General features: G+C 35.6%; 1 protein-coding gene across 7 annotated transcripts in view; it reads right to left on the bottom strand.

Annotated features, from left to right (window-relative positions):
• LOC150101130 (thialysine N-epsilon-acetyltransferase-like) overlaps window positions 1-23029 on the bottom strand; it is a 214571-nt gene that overhangs the window by 133028 nt on the left and 58514 nt on the right. For 2 of the 7 annotated variants that reach the window (XM_090401086.1, XM_090401088.1), the window contains exons 1-3: window positions 18071-18239; window positions 13597-13648; window positions 13413-13493 (exon numbers count right to left, since the gene is read on the bottom strand). In XM_090401086.1, coding sequence (XP_090257212.1) covers window positions 13413-13493; window positions 13597-13648; window positions 18071-18178 — 241 coding nt within the window. In that variant the 5' untranslated portion in view covers window positions 18179-18239. Of the gene's footprint in view, window positions 1-13412; window positions 13494-13596; window positions 13649-17459; window positions 17880-18070; window positions 18241-18430; window positions 18487-23029 lie in introns of those variants that run through there. The other 5 variants (XM_090401091.1, XM_090401085.1, XM_090401090.1 and 2 more) reach the window with 5 other exon arrangements.

Here is a 23029-nt window from a genome sequence, read left to right as displayed (position 1 = left end):
CATCCAATGATCCACATGCTGCAAAACTTTGTAGGAATACATTGTGTGTGATGCAGAAGTAATATTTGAGAGAGAAAAAAAAGTAGTTCCAAAATTTATCACCAGGGGCATTGCAAACATCAAATGCATGAAATTTACATATCACACAGTTGGCAGGTGCCAGGAGGATCTAGAAAGATGGACACAGGATTTTTCCCTGCATTCTTGTTGTTAATGCCATCCACAGTCATGGCACTAACCTCACAAAGCACATGAAGCTGCACTACTATCTAAACAATTGCAGTGCTCTTGCTACACTCCATATTTTGTTACTTTTTGTTACTTGAACAAATGCCGACGAGGTGCACTACTTACATGCTCTGCAACAAACGATTAGTCATTTTCAAGAAACAGGATCATTGGAGTTAGGCCTAGCAGAGGTCGCAAACAAATCAGTTCACAAGTGAATTAAGTTGCTACTGCTGTTGGAGCAAGTCATGAGTAACACACTGTGTGTAAAGGATGTAGTTTGTGGCATACCAAGAAAAGAAGAACCCTGAATAGTACAGGCTGTTAATGCAAAATGGAAGTGAATAAAAATGTGTTATTTATGCTTGTGTTGCTTTTCTCCTTCCTACACACACACAGAAAAATTACTATATCTACATTTGGTACAACATATACCTACCCTGGTGGTGAATTTTGGTACTACTTTTTTTTTCAGTTATCACTTCCACATGACACACAATGTATTCCTGCAAAGTTACGCAGCATTCAGATCAACGAGTGGCACTCGATAAGGCCTTAAACAGGGATACTTTAATGTTGATCACTAAGTATCAAACTACAGTTTGATACTTAAGAAATATAAGATATAAAAAACTGGTAAGGTAAGCCGAGTGGTTAGCAAATGTCGCATAGGCATGGATGTTTGCGATTGTCCTCTCCCAATATGGACTGGGTCACCATGGGAGTAGTAGACCCCAAACCTCCTGCAATGGGAGAGGTCTTTACCCTGCAGTGGATAGAAAAATAGGCTGAAAAAAATTTTAAATAGCAATTTCTCAAATAAAGCATGCAGAAATATATTAACTGGAAATATTTATTTAAAATTGGCATGAAGAACACTATATTGTTTGCCTATGCTACTTCACACCATCTCTAGTCTGTACTTGATGGAAAGAAGGATTTGTACGATGCTGACGGACTGCATCTAAATGGTTTCGGTGTTAGGTGTCTAGAGAGCTTTGTTCAGTGCAAATTCAGGAAAACTTAAGCAATCAGGGTGAAAGCAGGTGAGTTTGTGCAAAGGCACCCAGGAGGAAAGTGAGTGTAAGAATGACCAAGTGCAGAATCTAGTATCTCGAGTAAAAATATCGAATAGGGTAGTCGATTCAGGAAGTAAAGGTAAGTGGGAACCTAAAGGGATGCTGCAGTTTCTATACATACTAATGCCAGAATTATCAGGAACAAGAGGGAGGAGCTTTTGGTATTAGTTACTGCAACCTCTCCAAAAGTTATAGGCATTAGTGAGACTTGGCTAACAGCAGATGATGTAGTTACAGAAGAAGGATTGGGGAGGGGCACTGCTGATGATAGTAGATGAACTGCAGCCAAAAGAACAGGAGGTAGGCAGGAGGGTAGATGTTCATTTGAAGCAGTGTGGTGCGAGATTAAGGCCAGTAAGACAATATACACAGATGATCATTGCTACAAGATAGGGCAGTGGTGCACTCAGGATTTAATCTGGGGGTGGGGGGGGAGCACTACTTCGTTCACCTTGCGTTCACAGCGGCCATGATTCCCGAGAGCTATCGGGTATTCTCACCTTATGTGACTGCTAATTCATAAGTAGTACAGAAATAGAAGGCACGACACAACACAAATAAAAAAATGAATTTTAATTAGGAAAAGATTTTTGGAAAATTTTCAAGTGTTTTTTCCTTTCTTTTTTTTTGGGAGGGGGATGATGGGTGGGGAAGCCCCCCCTGTTTGAATCATCCTGCCAGTGGAAAGCTGGCAGGATGATTTAAACAGGCTGTAAAGTATGGGCAAAAGATAATGGGTATCAGTTCAATGTGGAGAAATGTAAAGTTATGCATTTTGGGATAAACAGATTACATGCTGTGTATCACAGTGATGGCACTGTACTCCAGGAAATAGATGAAGCTAGGGATTTAGGTGTGGTGGTAGACAGAGAGTTAAAGTTTAGAGAACACATTGCTAATGTAACTCAAAAGATTACTTGTCTATTGAAGAACCCATTAACAAATAGAGATAAGGAAGTTATTTCCCTTTATAAGGTCTTGATACTTCCACATTTGGATTTCTGTGTTCAAGCAGCCTGGTATCCTAGTTTCTTGGAGATGTGGAAGCGATGGAGAACATTCAGAGGTGAGTAACCAAGATTATGTGGATTGCAGAAGTTAGTTGATAGAAGAAAAAGAGGAGGGTATGATAGAAACATTTAAGTTGTTTAAAGGGTTTTATAGGATTGATGCAGAGGAAATGTTTTAGCACTTGGCTGGAGGGGGCAGAACAAGGGGTTATCCCTGGAAGTTGAATAAAAGTGTGGCTAGTAAGGGTGTGTGGATTAGATTTTTTGCTTGGAGAGTTGTGAATGAGTGGAATGGGTTGCCAGAGTCAGTTGCGAGTGCTTTATCTGCTAATGGGTTCAAGGAGAGGCATGAGAGATTGTGTGGATAGTTTTGGTCTCCACACAATAAATCTTCAAACTCCAATGAGGTGCTTGTACAATAATAATCAAGTCAAAAAATCTGAACCATTCAAGCTTATTACACCATGGTCATAATTTATGTTCTACATAGGCCTTTTACACTGAAATTTGCCTTCCTGAAAATGGCTTCAATGAGTCCTTTATCAATAAAGCATTTAGAAGCTTAGAAATGGGGAAGAAGTCTCTCTGATTCCTCTTCCTTATGTTAAAGGAATATCTGAATGCATTGCTAATGTTCTGAGGCCCCTAAATATTATGGTGTCCTTTCGTCCCATCACCTGAAGACAAGCTCCCCCGCATTCCAGTGTCTACTACATCCCCCACTCCTGTAGCTTGTTGTTCTTCAGACAAGTGGGTAGATTTCTTATCTGCTGTGAGGAACAAATCTTATATACAGCACCATGAGCCCGAGTAACCTGGATTAGCTGAACATGTCCTCTCAACTAAACACTGGGTTCTTTGGAAGAAAACCAAGTTCTTATAAAAAAGTAGATTCTTTACAGAATGTTTACATAAAGAAAGCTGCAGTATCTTGTTACATCGTTTGAATTTAAACAGAACTGAAAGCCTTCGGTTATCTCCTCAATGTTAAATATCATACCAATCCCCCACTAATTCATAAGAGGGAGGAAGCATAGAGGAATCTTTCTGGGCACTTTGACCTGTCCATTCTTTCAGTATGTTTAATCCATTTATTCATTGGTGCTTCTTTTTGTCCTAGAAAGTACAGCCTGCTGTTCTTTGTAGGAATTTCATTTCTCCAGTTTGTCTCTCTTTTCTTATGCAGTTTTTTTATTGTCTAATTCACTTCTGTACAGTAGAGAAGATCTTACCAAAATTTTATTAACTCTTATTCTTGTATGCTTTTGAATTTATCATCATCAAATTCCTGCTATGCACCCTCAAATAGGCGTAAAGGATATGATAGTACTGCATAAAAAATTTACATCATTACTAACTTCCTATCTACAAATTTTCTCCAAATCAGTCTGTTACCTGTCAAGACTCCAACATTATCAGATCTTATATTTCTATCTTCTAAGGCACTTTTTACCATGTCAATCCACCTATTTCTTGGTCTTCCCCTGGGTCTTTTTCCTGCCAACCTGGCAGAGAACACTTATTTGGCTAATCTTTCCTCTCCTACCTCAGTTAAGTAACCATAGCACTTGAGATAAGCTCTGCTAACACATTCCTGGATGCTAACAATGTCAAGTTCTTTCCTAATACCCTTGTTTTTAATATGATATTGCCATTGATGACATCTGTTCATGCCCCTAATCTTTCTCGGGACTCTCATATCTACAGTCTCCAGTCTTTGGTCAAATGTTTTACTGCTGACCCAGTTCTCAGATCCATAAGTTAAATTGGTTTGAACACTGTCTTGTATACAGCTAATTTAGTGTTGTGACTAATTTCTTTCTTATTCCATATAAATTTATTCAGTTGACTTCCTACCATACCAGCTTTGTTGATTCTGTTGTCTCTTTCCATATTTAATTTACCATCTTCACTAAAAATCGTGCCTAAGTAGCTGAAATGTTTTACTTTTTCTATAGGTTCTCCATTCACAATGCTTCTGCCTATTTTCATTGTCTTTGTCTTTGTCTTGTTATTGCTCACCTTCATAACATATCTGTTACAACAGTTATTCAATTTAGTCACGGCATCTTGCAGACTTGTAGTGAATTTATTTAGAAGTATAACATCGTCTGCATAAAGCAAAGAGCTGATATTAACATCTCCAATTTTGATATCAGGTTTAACAGATAAAGAATCACAGAGGTATAAAGTACATCCTTCTTTGACATCAGATTTAACATTAAACCATCTTCCTGTACTTCCTTCAATTCTAACTGCTGACTTACAACTCAAATAAAGACTAAGTATTGCTCGATATAATGCCCCATTGACACCATATAACTGCAGCGTATTGAATAGCTTCTCTCTTGGCACCTTGTCATATGCCTTTTCCAAATCGACAAAACTTAAATACAGATCTTTGTTATATTCCCATGATTGCTCAACTATCTGTTGTAAAGTGAAAATCTGATCCTGACAACTATTTGGCCTGAACCAAGCTTGTTCTTCACCAGCTTTTCTTCCACAATCCTTCTGAATGTAAATCTTACCAGGAACACTCAGTAGAGAAATACCTCTGTAATTCTCACATTCAGTTTTATTTCCCTTTTTATATATGGGTACTATGAGAGCTCTACTCCAATCATCTGGAATTCATTCATGTGCCACCCATATAGTTCAGGCCTCCTGAACTATGCAATGCAGCCACTGTAAGTCTTTTATATCTTTATACTTGAGTATTTCTGGTCGAATATATATCTACTCCTGCTGCCTTTCAACATTTCATGCCTTTGATGGCTTTTTCTACTTCAAGTATGGATATGTATTCCTGACTGCATGCATGCCTGTTGTTTTTTTTTTTTTAACCACGGTGCTATCACTGCTTGTTTCATTTTTTCAAAGTAATTACTCCATTCTTCAAGAATATTGTTTTCTCCAGTTTTCATTTTACCTTCATCATCTCTAATTTCTTTTACGGCACTCTTTCTTCCGTTTCTAAGCTTCTTCAACAACCTCCAGATATTTTGCCACCTTGATATTTATTTTCTATGTTCTTACCAAAGTCTTCCCATGACTTTTGTAACTTCTGATATGCTTTCTTCTTTTTCATCACTGCCTCTTTAACTTCCTGTGTCCACCATGGAGTTCTGATTTTTCTATCCTTGAAGACAACCTCACCACATGCTTCTCTGCTGAATCAATCAGTGTTTTCTGCAGGGCTTGCCACTGAATCTCTAAGGTTTGGTTCCTGTTCTCAAACTCTTTCATTTTTTCTTCAATAATGTTTGTGTATTTTAGTCTACAGTTAATATCTCAGAGCTGCTCAACTTTTATTTGCTTTAAAACTTTCTTACATGTTCTTTTCAATATGAAATTCAATTTTATCCTGCTAAGACTAAATGGTGATCACTTCCAATTTCAAATCCCCTGTACACTCTGGTGTCCTGCACCAGTGAGAAAACATCACTATCAACAATAACACAGTCAATGAGACTTTTCTTATTCTTTGCCTCTTCTCTCTATGTGAATTTTTGCATATTTTTATGTTGGAACATTGTGTTGGTAATAACCAGTCCATGTCCTGAGCAGAAATCCAACAGATATTTGCAATTATTATTAGCTTTGCTCTTTTCTCCAAATTTTCCCAATATATTTTTGTATGTCTGACAATCATTTACTACTCTGGTATTTAGAACCCCAAAAAGGAACAACCTTTCATTGTGTCAGTTGCTTTCTCTAAAGTCTCAAAAAATTCCTCCACTTCTTAGTAGAGCCTTCTGTGGGACCATATGCACAAATAAGTTTCATTCTCCAGTTCCCCATTCTCATATTTGCCCACATCACTCTACTTGAGATTGCCTGCCATTCAAGAAGATTAGCCTCGTATTTAGTGTTGAATTCTATGGCTACATCTTTTTCTTGATTGTCATTGCCTGAATATAACATTTTGTTTAAATTAAGGGGATATTAAATCCCACATTGTTTTAAAACCAAATAAGAAACTCCAAGATTAGAATCAGAGAGTTTCATGCCGAATATAGTAACTATAAAAATATCGGTGGTTACTAGCGTGAGCTAATGCAAGTAGTCCTAGTACGTAGTACAATACCGGGCAACTAGCAGCAAAGGTAGTAAAGTTCTGATCACTATTCTTGGTATTTTCCATAATGTTTATATCGCCGAAATGAAACCTATTGGCTCTTTATATTTAAATATCATTTGTATTTATTGCTCAGAAAGATCTCACCAGTTTTTCCCTTCTTTTTTTCATTCATCCATATTTTGTCGATCTGGTACTTATCCAATTCCTCAGCGAGCTCCATTTCTCTGCCATTCAGGCTTCTTATGTTGATGGTACCGATCTTGAACTCTGGTGATGAGTTGGGTGGGTTTTAGGATTTGTTTCAATGTTGACTTTTCGCTGTTTGCCCTGGTTCCCTGGCAAAAACAATGTAGGCCTTGTTTAACCAGGTGACGCCCCAGCCGGCATGAAATTCTGTCATGTTGTACTGTTGGATCCTACTTCTAAATCTTTACCTTGGATCTGACATGTTAATCACTATGATGTTCTTAAACAATTGATAAGTTGTAAGTTGATTTCTAATTCAAATATAAAGAAAATTTATATTTTAAGACTGCGCCACTCTATATCTGAATTAGTTCAAGAACTGAAGAAAAACCAGCTCACAACTATCTCTCCTTTTAGGTGAGAATATTGTATATACTGGCCGAGTATATTTGACTTATTTATCACTCCCGCTTTGGTTCGAATATTTTATGAATGGTGCAGTAAAAGATTCAGGCAAAATACAACTTTAGATTAACAAAAACTAACATTTAATTTAGAATCACAAATTTTACACTTAAGATCAAATCACTAAATAAGTTATTATAAACACTTCAGCCTTTCTGATAATAAAGTCATACAAGCTCAGACAATGGTAATTCTGTTATCTGTAATACAGTCTTCTCACAGTTCCTTTTAACTATTTAATAAAATTCCTTAATGATCATTCACATCAATATCTCATAGTTCTTTAAGTTTCAAATACAATTTATTGATGGCAATACTTTTTCACAAGCTTACACTTTTAAATCTACGCTTCAGCTAACCTCTGCAACAGTTACTGTTAGTATAGGGATATTCTAGGAAGAAACACACTCATATCTCTGCATAGGAATATTAATGGTTGGAATATTCTTACCGATAATCTTCTTTCTTCATCTACTTATGTGCAAACACTTTTTATAACTGTAAACACTTTAAATAATAAACGGCACTCCTTAAAATAAATCTTCTAAGTAATAACTGAATTAATCATCGGTCACAATACACATAAACAATCGTTCTTGCATGAAGTACTACTGATCACTCATGAAATAAGGCAACACACAATAATTCCTTAACTTGAGGTTTTATATGCACAGTTGTTCATTCCTCCGGCATTCAAATAATTCTTTAGGCACTATAATTCTAACCACAGCTAACGGTAAACTTCAACTTCACTGCTCTACTATTCTGTAGAAACTCCGTGCTTTATTTCAAGATTCTGTGTGTCCTTGACAGGTCGGCCCTGAAATTATATCTCAATTCAAGTATTGCTAGTCTATTTAGTAGTCACTCAGCTGTGTTCCGTAGCTATAATTGTTATTCTACAACTGATTAGCTAACCGCCTCTTGACTAGTAGACTTTATCTGCTTGAGTGACTTGCCGACTCGCTATTATCGCACTGTGATTCCCGAATGCTCAGATTCCAACCTAATGCTAATCCTCTCTCTCTCTGTTTCCTTATTCTCCCCTTAATTCCTTCTAATTTCAGCGTTCATCGCTTATATATCTGTTCTTCCCGCCTAAATTGTTCTCGTGATCTAAAACTCTTTTCAATAAACCTTCTCATGTGGTGTTCCAAAACGTGCAAGCTACCTAACATACATTTCCATGACAACGAAACAAAACATAATAAAATTGAGCTATTACATAACGTTAAATTTCTACAAACAGGAATAAATAGAGAATATTTACATTTCAATTAATGAGCAGTTAAATTATCAAATACAAATTCTTATAACATTAACATAGTAATAATTAAAATAGCTTAATAATATTTAATACAGTCTTTTCATTATTAACACATATATCTTGATTAAATAATTAAATATTAGACAAAATTAAGGTAGTTATATGAATATTAATTTGTAAAATAAGTTGTTTACATTAATTAATATTTACAAGTCTAGCCTTTGTGATGGAAGATCATGTTGGATTCTGAATCAAATAATAATTACTCTAATCTCTACATAATCAGAATCCAACAGTACCATCATTTTTTATTTTGGTTTAAGCCAATAAGAATACAATTTGGTTGGCTAAATCCAAATTTGCCAGCCCATCCTTGTTCGTTCAGTATCCAGGTAGATACCTAACAGGGCGCACCACGAGAAGGTGAGGATTGGACATTAGGTCAGAAGCCCTGATCAGTTCTCTGCATTCCTTTAGAGGTTATGTGGAGGTCTCCTATCAGTTATATAGCTTTGACCCTTAAGCACCATGGATAATCATACTAATTTTAATAATAAGTTCTGCTCAGGGCCGTCGCCATATTAGATCATGCCCTGAGGCAAACAATTAAATATTGCTCCTGGTGGATTATAAGACAAAAATATAAGAAAATCTCCAATTGCTATTTTGTTTTTATTAGAAGAGAAACATTAAACACAAAACAATTACATAATATATTAATTAAATGTTTCCTCTACAGCAATATTGCACAATAAAACTGTTTATAAGCTCTTCTAAATTTAAATTAAAAGCTATGTCTGCCTCTATCGATATAGTTGCTAGACCAACCAATCTTTCTTGGGTCATTGCTGTTCGCAAATAATTTTTAATCAGTTTAAGCTTGGAAAAATTTCTTTCCGCACTTGTTACGCCAACGGGAATTGTTACCATAGCAATGGCGCCTACAGCAATATGGCTGAACGAGCTCCCTTATTAAGCCGCACTGTGAGGCAGGCTGCCTCTATGCTACACCCTGTCAACGGTACTGGTTCTGCTGTAAAGTTTGCTCCTCGATCAGATAAGTGTTTGAGTACACCATACCCTGAAATTACATGCTTTAAAAACTCATTAGCTACAGTTTTAGTAGTTTGATACTTCATAGGCATTGTTTCTGGAAAGTGTGATAACATACTGATAGATACTAATATGTATTTATTTCCTTGCTTTGTTGTGGGTAAGAATCCAGTTATATCAATAGATACACGATGACATGGTCTAACAGGTATTGGAAAGGGTTGTAGAGGTGCCCTGCCTCCAAAAGTAGACCTCGTTTGGCATAAGTGACTGGATTACACATATGAATTAATATCACTTTTCATACATTTCCAAAAATACCTATCTTTAATTAAGTTATGGGTTCTCTCAAATTCTTGATGAACAGCTAGATCAGAATCATGAAAGTATAGAGAATCCATATTTTCATTATAACCAGAGCTAAAATTCTCACTTTTATTTTACCCTCATCCATTTGCCTTGATAATAACCATCCAGATATAAACAGAGCATTTGATGGAAAGAATATTCCTCAGGAACAGATTCACCTCTTTGAGTTTTCTCACATTCATTTTTCAAAATGAGATCTTCTTTCTGAGCCTCAACTATAAGAAGTTTTTCCCAATTATGATAAGTGATTTACTTATCCAACTCATCTTAGTAGATGGTATGGCATTTACATCGGATTGAATAGGAATTATTCCTACCTTGCTAATTTTATATACTAAACATTCACCCTCCTTTACTAACATGAACAGAACTCACTAATAATTGAAAAGACATGGCAAAGCTACTTGAATAAATAACATAATGGAATGGCTTGGATGTAGAGAGAACTGATAGATTTGAAGAATGATCAATGGGTAAGGAGAAAAAGAAATGGCTTGAGAAAGGTACGAAGAAGTCACATCTATCAAGTGACAGCAGTGAAACTTCTTATAGATCCAGAAATGAGCTGTTATGTTTGTACACAATGCAAGTAGTATCAGAAATAAGGAAAATGAAATGGAGCATTGTTTGAGTTTGTTCACCCAAAAATTGTTGGAATGAGTGAGACATGGTTAGATGATATTAACATCCTGACAGGAATAGAGATGGAAGGGTATGATGTTTTTTTGATGACAGAAAGGATAAAAAGGGAAGTTGAGTGTTATTGATGATAGAAAAAGATTTATATCCAATTAACATAAAGGTGCAAGTGGAGAGGGGAATAGTGGCAGTTGTTTTCAGGCAGTATGGTGTGAGATAGAGGTGAATAGAATGAAATATTTAGTCGGATGTGGCTATAGATCTAGTAATACGGAGGATAGTGACTATGAAATGCATAAATAAATTAGTCAAGTAAATAAGAAAAGGGTGATCATTATGGGTCATTTTGATTATGGAAATGTAGACTGGGATTAAAGATACCAAGAAATTATATACTTAGTTTAATCTTTTATCCAAGTGTAAGCAAACAAAGTTTGCACCCGAAGTATTTTCAGGACTGGGACAACTCGTATATAGAAGCTAATAACTTCACATCGCTTGCCTTAGTATCCCATAATGCAAAGCATATCTCCTTGCAGCCATGTATAATGCTATGGAAAGGGTCAATACCCAGACCAGTTTCAACCTTTATTGAAATCTCTTCAGTGGGAGCCAGATCCAGAGGTGATACTAAGGTTAATGTAATGCAGAAGTTATATTTTTCATACACCAGTTGCCAAAAGGTGTCACACCTTATTAATAAATTACTCTGGATTAGAGAAAGGTTGTTGGAAGTTTTTCACTTGGTTATACCTATTAATTTATAGGTGAAAAAACTTCCAACACCTTTTCTCTAATCCAGAGTAATTTATGAATAGGGTGTGACACCTTTTGGTAATTGGTGTATGAAAAATATGATTTCTGCATTACTTCAACTTTAGTATCACCTCTGGGTCTGGCTCCCACTGAAGAGACCTCAATAAAGGTCAAAACCGGTGTCTGGGTATTGACCCTTTCCACAATGAATAGCATTATACATGTCTGCAAGGAGATGTGATTTGTATTATGGGATACTAAGGCAAGTGATGTGAAGTCATTAGCTTCTATATATATGAGTTGCCCCAGTCCTGAAAATACTTCAGGTGCAAACTTTGTTTGCTTACACTTGGATAAACAATTAAACCAAGTATATAATTTCTTTGTATCTTTAATTTATAGATATAACCAAGTGAAAAAACTTCCAATAAGGATTGAGAGTCTTGGATTTGATCATCTCATCATAAATGAGGTGTCAAGTGACACTTCATTCCAGTTGTCGAGTGACATGAAGTGATTACCTGGGTGGTTGTTAGCCATGTGATGACTTGCAAGGAAAGAATATATGTGGAACAACAAGGGTGGTGATTATGAGAAGCTCAGGAAACAGCTTGCAGGAGTAGCATGGAATGAGGAATTGGGTGGAAAGGAGATAAATACTGCTTGGGTGATATTTGAAAACTATCTAGTAGAAGCAATGCCTAAATGTATTCCAAGGGTCAGAAAGTTAAATAAGGTAGGTATGAAATGAATGAATGAAGAGATTAAGCAAGCAATATAGCAAAGGTTGGTCAATTGGTAGAGCCTCTGCTACTAATGGCTCATGCAAAAAAGTTAAGAAAGTGAGTGCAGTTAGTAGTTGGAAGGGAATCAATTGTTTGATGCTATTGGCACACACTCCCTCGATGAGTCTTTGGACATCCTGCACCCTTCGCACCCCGCCTAGCTACGTCACTGTGATGAATACTTCAACATTTGAAGCAGTAACATTCCATATATTCTTATTTTCATTCTTTTTCCTTTCCTCCTCATATCTGTTAACCTGATCAAGTGATTTCAGAGAGTGACAGTCCAATTTCCATTACTTCCAAACTTGCTATAAGTCTCCCTGCTCTCTCATTTGTAGCTTACCAAGCTCCCCACTGTGGTTGGTACCCTATCTTCCACTTGAATGATCAGATTCCAAAGTTTGCCAAGTGGAAGTGAGCATGGGATTGGGGAAGCTAGGTAATCTGTCTCCCTGGAATCCCACTATTATTTTTTTTTATTATCTACAGAAATATACATATATAAACTAGTTTTTATTAATTAATTAGGAATTTTAATGACTGGCTGTTGTTGTACTTATGCTATGATTGCATGTTTTTTTTTTAAATGCTTCTGCTAAATGTATTTTGATTGTATTTCGTTATCATTATACTCAGTGGCGGCTCGTGGCTTGAAATCATGGGGGTGCTGCAACTTTCGAAATATACATACACACTGTAAGTACAGTGTATATGTGGATAATAAAATTCATACCAAACTGTATAAATTTTATTATCCATAAAATTTATACAGTTTGGTATAATTCAAAATTACTTAAAAATAAAATTTATTCCTTTAATTGGAAATAAAGTAATGGATTTACAATTATTGGACATTACAATTAAAGGATTTAATTGTAATGTCCAAATATTTAAAGAGATGGAGTAAACACGATAAGCACTACGAACACGCTTCTACTGGCGCAAACTGCATATAAACAACAGTGGAACTGCACGACAGACAGTGCCGCATTACGCTTATAGCTCGCATCTCGCTATGATGTGCATATGCTTGCGCACATAGCAATATGACACTGTGGTACACACAGTGCTGCTAGCATCCTTCACCATCTTAAGTGCTACAAGATGGATTTTTATTATTTTTTATACAAAATAAGAGAATTGAATAGGATTGTTGATGATAAAATTAAATATTACAAGCAAATATAAATAAATTAATAAATATATTTATATATCGAGAAAAATTGAGGGGGTAACTGCAGTTCTGCAGTGCCTATGCACAAGCCACCCCTGATTATACTGAAGATGCCTGAATTCATTACCATGGTGAAATTTTATATCATTAAAATAATTTTCATATAAGTTATTTTCATCTCAGTTTTAAATGATTAAGGTAGCACTGTTAAAAAAGAAAGTAAATTTGCTTTCTTTAACAGTAAACAACAGCATTTACAATACAAATAATCCTGCTATTTTTAAATATAAATAATGCATTATAGTACAACTTACTACACTGTTCAGCAGTCTTCTCCACTTCAGCTACAAAGCAGTGAAAAAATGGCCTTTCCCCAAATCCATCACACAGCAACACTATATATCCAAAGAAGAATAAATGTAAGTATCATTGAAAACAACATCTTGTATAAAATTACACAGAAAAAAAAAAGAAAAAAAAAAGGAAATTTTTCTATACCTTTTTCATCAATCTTTGGTCCAAGTGGCATCTTTTCATATTCAGCTAATTCCTGAAATGAATTTCACAGATTATTTTGCAATAATGACTTAGGATCACATAAGTCTTACCCATTACTAAAACGTCTGGCCCTAGTTGAAAGCTTAAACATATTATGAATGGCAGAAGTTAGAAACAAACATAACTTCTATAAGGAGAAAGAAAAAATTAACCGATTTATTATTATTACAACACCTCCAGGGAGTTCAAAGACTCATCGAGGGAGGTCACCTACTCTACAACTCTCTGTCTCCATCAACTACACCAATACCATCCACCACCACCAGTATTTTCACAGACAATCACACACATCCATGCCCACGACGAGATTCGAATCCACAGTCTAGTGGATTCGAACTAGTTGGCTGGAGAGCAGATATGCCAGTCACTCAGCCAACCAGGCTGGCGATATACCACTTTATTCAATATCACTTTTCATTTAATCATAACTATTAATGCGACCTTACTTTCAATCATGTTATGCAACTTTTGTCACTAAAAACAAATCAATAATTCAAACTGGCCATAGTGGATGAAATACATCCATTACAGCGAGTGGTAGATATACGTTAAAAAAATTTAACTGTTCATTGTCATATGAGCACAAATGGCTATTATGCTTATCCATGGTTAAATTTATATAGTGAAATATATTTAATATACTGTAAAAATATTTCTATTTACATATAAGAATATTTCACAATTCACAAATTTTATATATATTGTGTGTGTAAAACTAATTTATTATCATTACATGACAGTTCCAAGGATTCACTGCAAGAGAGCACTGCAGCTACTTAAACCTCCTCTTACACACTAAGTCATCTGCTGCTTACTAATAGTATTTGTAAACTGTACATCTACTCTGGCTGATTTGCCTGCATGCAGGATGAAAAATTCAGGTTTCCAAGAGAAAAAAAAAAAAGCCCTGCTACCTCTGTATGAGATTGACTAACTCACCTTCCACTGAAAAATCCAATGAAAGATTCCTCTCATTGTGATGAGAATTGAACTTCGGTTTTTCTCCAGTCAAAAAATGTAATTTAAAATATATATGGGTAAATGTCATGGAAGCAGTGAATGATAATGTGCAAAATACAAATGAGAGTATGAAGGAAGTGAATAACAGTAACAAAGTGGATGATGAGGTGATAGTATGGAGAGAAACAGGAAGTTTAGACAGACTCCTTAGCAGGACAAAACGTGAGAGAGAGAAAATGAAAGAAAAAGTGAAAGGGGAAAAGTATAAAAGTGCAAGAAACTGGAAGATGAAAAAGTGATGAAAACACATTTTCCAGGTTCGAAGATCAAGGATGTTAGTTTGCAGAAGAAACAAGTGAAATAGTTGATTGTTTTACTTAGTCATCCTCTTCGTGCCCCAGATCCTTTCTTTCCACAACTAAACCACCTCACCCATCCAGTTTCATTTATCTCCTTCTCCATCATCCTTCACCATGTGAGCCTTGGTCTTTCTCTCTTATGTCTTCCTTCAGGGGTCCAAGTCAGAGCCACTCTTGGGATGTCATCATGGTTCATCCTGAGTACCTGTACCATCCATCTCCATCCATGCAGTTTGATTTCCTCTTGAATGCTTTTTGTGTTAGTTATTTTATATAGTTCTTTATTTATTATTTGGTTTGGCCAATAAATTTTACAATTTTTCTAAGATATTTGGTTTGGAAGCTGTTTAATTTTTGTTCTTGCATTTTACTTATTTCCAAGTTTCTGCTCCATAGAGTAGGACATATCTAAGTTGATTGTTTTGTTAGGCAGGCACAAATGATTTGAAAGATGAGAAATATGTAATGAGAGAGCATATGAAAATAAAGAGTAAGAAAGTAAAGACTGTGAGTCTCCTGCCATAGCATGATAAGACAGAAATGAGAAGAAAAGAGACAATGCTAATAAGTCAATGTAAAGATTGTGCAGGAGGTATGGTACGAAGTTTACTTATGTGTGGAGTGAATGAATCTAATGGACAAAAGGGCTTGTATAAGCCTGATGGACTGCATTTAAATGATTTTGGAGTTAGATATTTGAATTAAGTGTTGTTCAGCGAGAGTTTGAAAGTGCAAAATCAAGAAACCAGTGATATAATCCAGAGGTGGGAGAAGCAACTAAACATATGTCTATCCAATCCTGGGACAAATGAGTGCAAGTGCAAGAATGAATTTGTAGAAATAGCCTTCCCAAATCATGTGAAGTTTAATACAACTATATTTATTAAAATTTGTTTGGTGTTTTTTAAATCTGCAGCTGACTCTAAAAAAATCTTTCAAATTTGTAAAAAAAACACACAACATCTTTGTATGATAGTAGTATTGTGAGATCAGTATTAATGTGAATATAAGATCAATTCAATGTGTTTATTTATGTGCTGTATTCATTCCATTAAACTAATAATAAGCTATCTTCTTTCTTCAATACTTTCCTCCAACCTACAACTTGTATCTAACCTTAGGTGACTTGATAAAAGACCTTGGTTAGTTGGACAGCACAGCTAACTGAACCTTTAAAAAGTTGATTAAATACTGTTGTACTAAGAAACCACAATGCAAGAAACATGAACAACTTTCTATTCTCAAAATCAGAGAAAAACAACAGCAAAGGTTAAAGATACTCTTGCATCATCATCATGCAACATGCAACTAATTCTTAACACACTGCAAATAATTCCTTCATATTGAGAATAACTGCTGCTTATGTATAACCACAGATGCCTCGTACACAGTAACATGCAACAGTTGGAAATAGTTCACTTATAATAAATCCTAGCTTTCAAACATCAACTATAAATGAACACTTATATTCAACACAGCTACCTAGCAAGGAAAACTCACAACTATGCAGACATACAGACCTTTATGAACAGCTTATAGCTTCTAAAATAGAGGAATACCAATGCAACTTGTGCTGAAGGTTTGTAATCAAAAACTCTTGCTCATCTTTTTGATAGATGGTACTGCATATAGTTCATTTTTTAATTACTCTCATCACCTGTCTCAACTGTATTTCATTTCTTGTTCACTGCTGGTTTTTGAAGTTTTCATTCCTAGTAAATAAATGTGAAAAGCAGCATAAATATGAATATACTGACTATATGCATAATGCTTTGACTTTGATCAACTTAAAGAAAAAAATCAAGTATGGTTATCATTCAACTAAAAAAGTGAGAATGAATTCACTGACCAGTTCTGAAGGAACTTACTCTCCTTTCTACTCCAATAACCAACAGAAACTTTTGGCAGTAATTGGCTAGCTCAATAATTCAGGAGTTAACTATCAAATACTAACTCCTTTCAATTTTTTTGGGTAAGTTAAAGTAAATGAATGCTGGCCTTCTTTGACCAAAAAAAATATGAATGAAAAACTGAAGGACAAAACATGAAGATGTTGATACACAAAACAGGCCATCATTGAAGGCACCTAACATGCCTTACCAATGGGGTGGTTAGCCCACTCACTGCATCAACTCTACTGACAACCCCGGCCTTTTTTCCCATCAAAGAGGTCGTAAATGTATATGGATTCTTATATGCACATAATATAGCATGATTTATGCTCTGTGTCACATACATTCCCATTGTTTACTGGTATGTTGCATATTTTTAATAGATTCAAGTCCTTTTAAGTTCTCGGCTGACCCATGCTCTTTTCTTCAATAACGGATAAATACTACACCAAAATTCTCAGTGGCTGATCCTACGCTAACCTGACTGCATACCCAAAACACTCCTGTCTGTAGATGCAACTTTGCTAAGTACACGCCATCCATAAGTCTCATTCTCTATAAAATATGCGCGCGCACGCACACACTGACCTACCTTTATCAGTTCAGCAATGGCTTTACAATCGCCTGGCCTCGCAGGTCTTATATTATACTGCAAATCTGATCTCGAAGAAGCCATGAAATTACCGTGTTAAAAAACAATAAAAAAACGCCTTTAATTTTCCCCCGGTAATTCCCATTCACCACTTGATACAACGCACATAATAATAATACACCATAGGTGGCACGCCGGGTATTAAGATTTCGTGCAACGTGGATAACCATATACAGATTAACTAGGTATGCACTGCACCAGATTTGCTTAACGCAGGTGAAAGTATAGTATTCATTATTTGCTGAAAACAACAAACATTCTTCTGAATTCTTCCTTTTTATCGGTATTACTTACAAAGAAAGCACACTTTGTAAATAACTTTCAAAATAGCTATGCAAACTGGAAATTTCTGAAGCTCAGTTTCCTACACTAACTTCTTCGTTTGACGCAAACGTATGATAGCCAAGAGTACACTTTAGCCTTAAATATTCAACTCTAATAACCACTAAAAGATAATAAATCGACTAAGTTAAAATTACAGATTGATATTTAGTTGGGAAAAATACGGATTAAAAAAATGTCTGAATATTATTGAAAGACGGTCGCCATACCTTGTAGAACCCAATTTTAGTTACTTCAGGATTTTTAATTATTATTTTATTTAGTAGAGAAGTTAAATTGAGACCAAAATGGCGAAAGAAATCTCTCCTATCTTTCATTTCCAAAGGGAGTAGGCACGGTTATTTTAGTCCTAACTTTTGGGAGATCTGTTAACAGTCAATTTCTACTCTAAGCGAGCTGTCAGTGATGGCTAACAGCTATTTCATGGACATTTAGAGTGGAAATATGGTAGACAAATGCCACCATTTTGACATATGACATATGTATTATTTTTTGAAATACTGTGATTTAGTGAGGTATTTTTTTAGTTGGTTAAAAACCCGAGATTCCGGGGGTTGGGTTCTACTTACCTGTGCTCAAGATTAACTCGGGAACTAACTAAAAAGAAATATAGCCAATCAATGAGCTTAACACATTTTATTTCCTTACAGAGAGCAGGCAAGGCCATTTTAGCCCTACCTAACTTTTAGAGACTGAGTGGGCGGTTCAACCTCCACCAATAGCCAATCAGAGATAACTAACCGAAGATCATCACTAATTTTAAGCAGCATCCAGTGAAGAGACTGGCAAACAACTACTACCATCTCATAGTTCCTAAATTGTCTGAAGTAGTGTGGATTAAACGGTCGATTTTCTTTAGTTTCAGGAACGAAAAAGCCTGAGTTTCCTGTAATCGGTGACCAGAATTGAACCTAGGTTAGAGGAGAACCTAAACAGGTGTGCCAACTGAGGGTTTGGTGCTATAGATGCAAACACCATTACCAGCAGGCTACACAGACACCCAAAAATAATATTTTGAATTGAAAAGAATGCAGAAGGTAAAGAACTAAGAGATGTACACAGAAACATGAGATGCGGAAAATAACAAACTCCCTGCATCTCACGAAATATGCATGGAAATGGCAATACAATAAAACATTAACTTTTGGAATAAATGTATACAAAAATGCATAACAAGACTAAGAAGCCACTGAGTGACCAGGAAGTTTATGAGGAATTGAGTAAACTTTTTGCTCCAAAAATCGAGATGTAAGAGGAAGAATTCATCAAACATTAATAATGAAATCACGTCAACTTAAATGTCTTTAGTTGTAAAATTTTCGACTATTTCACAACCATTGTCAGTTATAGGAAAAGAGACACACACACAAAAAGATAGTTCAATTGAAAGTGCGTGTAATATGGACTATGGACTGCAGGAGAATAGTTCCATTTCCATTAATCGATAAAAAAATCAGCTAATGCCTTTTATTCCCTTATAGGGAGCTAAACCAGGGCGTTTTATTGCTATCCAACTTTTTGGAGACTGAGGGGACAGTTCAATCTCTACCGGTAGCCAATCACTGATAGCTGGCTAAAGACTATTACTAATTATATGCTGTATCTAGTGGAGGGAGAGAGGGAGGGAGAGGGCCGGCCGAGAAGTGCCGCCATCTCGTGGTCACTAAGCCTAATACATTAATATATAAAATAAATTACAATAAAATAATTCAGTTAATAAATCATTTTTAAATATAAACAATAAATTAATTACAAATTAAGGAACACATGAGTGGTGAGTATTAATCATTATAACTTTCAACATTGAGAAGGTTGAAGGCAATCATCGTTGTTCCGGTTTGGGTTGTGAATGTATGCTTCACAGCTTTGTTTGTAGTCTTTCCAGAAGAAAATAACTTTTACGTTACACTTTGGTTTTGTTCAACTGAATCCCGTGTTTTGTAAATAATGTATAGTTTGCTAAATCGAATTTGTTTTAGTTGTTTAAGGTTGAAATGTATTCTTAATGTCCTTCAAGACGAATTTGGGCAGAACCACCAGCTGCAAGAGCAGGAGATTCTGTAAACTCCAGGATAAGAAAGAGGATATTTGTCTTTTGAAGAGAAAAGGAAGGTATCAATTTTGCAAACTGAACGGAAAACTTAGTCTTGCTTTTTTTTTTTCAGTCTTTGAACACATGGAATACAAATTCTGGTAATTTCTTCTTGACACGGGTTACAACAACGGTCATAATTATTATTTTATCGATAGTTTTTGCGCATTATAACCTTATAAAGGTAGTTCTAAAAATAAACAGTTCTTTGTTTAGAAGAGAATCTCTACACATATTTTATTAGAGTTGCTGATTAAAAATTTGATTACACTATATTTCTGACAAGGGTGATGATGGGAGTTAGAATCAACGTATTTACCAGTACGAGTTGGTTTGCTATATACTGAGAACTGTAGACTATCATTTGGCTGAGGAAGAATGAGAACATTAAGAAAAAGGAAGACAATTCTTATCTTCTACCTCTGGGGTAAATTTGATTCTTCGGTTTATTGAATTAATTTTGTAAAAAAAAATTCATAAAATCGGACAGGGTGGAGTTCAATACAGCAAAAACATAATCAACATATCTATACCAAATCGATAGTTTAGGTTAAAAAACGTCCAATGTTATTCGAAATGTTCGATAAAAAATTTAGTTTTGTAGTTTGTCCTGGCAGCTAAAGTATCCTGAATTAATAACAAATCATTTTAATATATCAGGAGGATTATCATGAAGTAAATGTATCTGTCAGAGGGACATTGGTAAAGAGTAAGACATCAAAAGTTACTAGATCTGTGGGTTATAAGGATAACCCAGAAATTTAATTCTAAAAATCTATTGAATTTTTCCCGAAAGAAGCAGAATTTCCAATAAATGCAGTCTGTCTTTTGGAGAAGGTAGCAAGTTGTACCCATTACCAAATTCACAACTTGCTACCTTCTCCAAAAGGTAAACTTTCACCAATTATGCTACCTGGAGTACAAGAAGTGTAACTTGTCTGACTATGGACAAACAGGAATCTATAAATAAACGCAACTCTGAACATCAAGACCACACCAGTCTTATCAAACCTCACAAATCTGGTCTTACACAACATGGAATCGAAAATGCTAACCATAGGATCAAATAGCAAAACGTTAAGTAACTACATAGATTCACATATTAACACGAACGGTATGTATATAAAGAAAGTGCTGAAACCTTACTTCGTAAACCTAATCTTAAGCGAGATGACTGTCTCACTATTCCAGAAGTTTGGGAAATTGTTATCCTCAAGTGTATTCAATATTCAATTTATCTGCAATATTTTAATTTAAGTAATTTTAATTTCAGCCGCCTAGTAGTTTTTAATCCATGATTCTTCTATCTTTAGGTTATGGCAGATGATTGAAAAGTTTCGAGAGAAACAACGAGAGCTACATCTGGTGTTTATTGATCTGGAGGTGTCTGAGGGAGAAGGTACTGGAGAAATATGTCAGGTTGGTGCAGGAGATGTACAGAAATGTAAAGACAAGAGTTCAGACCTGCCTGAGAGAGACAAAGTTTTCAAGTGACAGTTGGCTTGCATCAAGGGACAGCATTAAGTCCGTTCCTGTTTAATATTGTGATGGAGGTGAGAGAAGACGCGCCTTGGACTATGTTTTATGCGGATGACATCATGCTGAGTGCAGAATCAAGAGAAGTGGCAGCTAAACTGAAAAGTTGGAGGAAAGTACTGGAAGAGAGAGAGGTATGAGACCGAGCAGAAGTAAGACAGAGTATATTTGTCGCAAAGTGGATGGCAGCCAAGAGACAGATGTGGAGCTGGAAGGAAATGTCATCAGGAGAGTCAGTGACTTTAGATACTTATCAAGCACATTATCAAGGCTTTCAATTGAATTTTTCTTTTTGTTGTTTTCCGATAAATGTATTCACAATGGCTATGAAACTTAGCCAAAAAGTTTACAAAGGCATTTAAATTAACGTGATTCCGTTATTAATGGTAGAATGGAGTGAATAAACTCGATGTCAATAAGGCTGTATTACTTAATGGATATGATTGAGGAGATGAGGGGTATTGGTGAATAGAGACCTGAACTGGGATATTTTATTAAAATTATGAAGACAGAACAGTGCATTATAGCAATGATGTGAGGAACAACGACATGTGGGAGTAATCATGTTATGATTCCACTATATAAGGCTTTGATCAGATTGCATATGGATCATTGTGCAGTGTTCAGATTTGGTCATCGAGTTTTCAAAAAGCATGAAAAGATCGTGGAAACAGTTTTCAAAGGTGGAATATGGTTGTTTCTAGAATATTGATTATGAAGATAGATTGGTGGAATGTAAAGTGTAGTCTAATGGATAAAAGAACAAGGGGTGGGGCATGATAGAGATATATACCAATGTACAGAAATTACTACATATACATACATTCGGTGCACCGAACAGCGCCCCCCCCCCTTCGTGGTGAATTTTGAATTACTTTTCTCACATATCACTTCCACATGATGTATACTTGCAAACTTTCACAGCATTTGGTTCACTTAGAATGGGTGGAGATGGGCTGGGAAACAAGAGGTCATCCGGGAGGCTGTATAAGGAAGATACAATCAAAGGGATGATTAGGTTTTTTGCATGGAGAGTAGTGGATGTTTAGAATGAAATGCCTGGAAGTATGGTGGGTTTGGACATTGTGAATGCATTCAAGTCACAGTATGATAACCTGTATGTGTTTGTAACAGACGACCTCTAGCAATGAGTAGTTGACTCCATGCATATCTGATAATTTTTATGCAGTTCTCCCATGAGACCTGAAAATTATTTCAAGGCTTCCTCTAGGGCAGTGGGTCTTAACCTTTTTAGTGATCGGCACCCCCATGAATCTAAAAATAAGTTCTCGCATCCCCTTGAAAAATGTGTTTCTATTTCTTTATTTAGGAAATTACATCTATTGCAAGATAATCTGTTTATTGAAAAATAAACATACATTTACATATACATACAAAATAATATCTGTTTTTAATGGCTATGTTGTTTATTCATAATACTTTTGATGCGAGGCTCCTTTTTTGAAAGAGCCACACGTAAGTCATCACTTGCATTTAAGCGATTTCTGGCTTTTGTTTTTATGTGCAAAAGCGATGAAAA

This window comes from Typopeltis vanoorti, chromosome 12, assembly GCF_054136105.1.
Source record: "Typopeltis vanoorti isolate ZY-2024b chromosome 12, IOZ_Tvanoo_1.0, whole genome shotgun sequence".
NCBI lineage: Eukaryota > Metazoa > Arthropoda > Arachnida > Uropygi > Thelyphonidae > Typopeltis > Typopeltis vanoorti.
The sequence above is the reverse complement of the archived record's forward strand: the minus strand, read 5'-3'. Positions and strand labels throughout refer to the sequence as shown.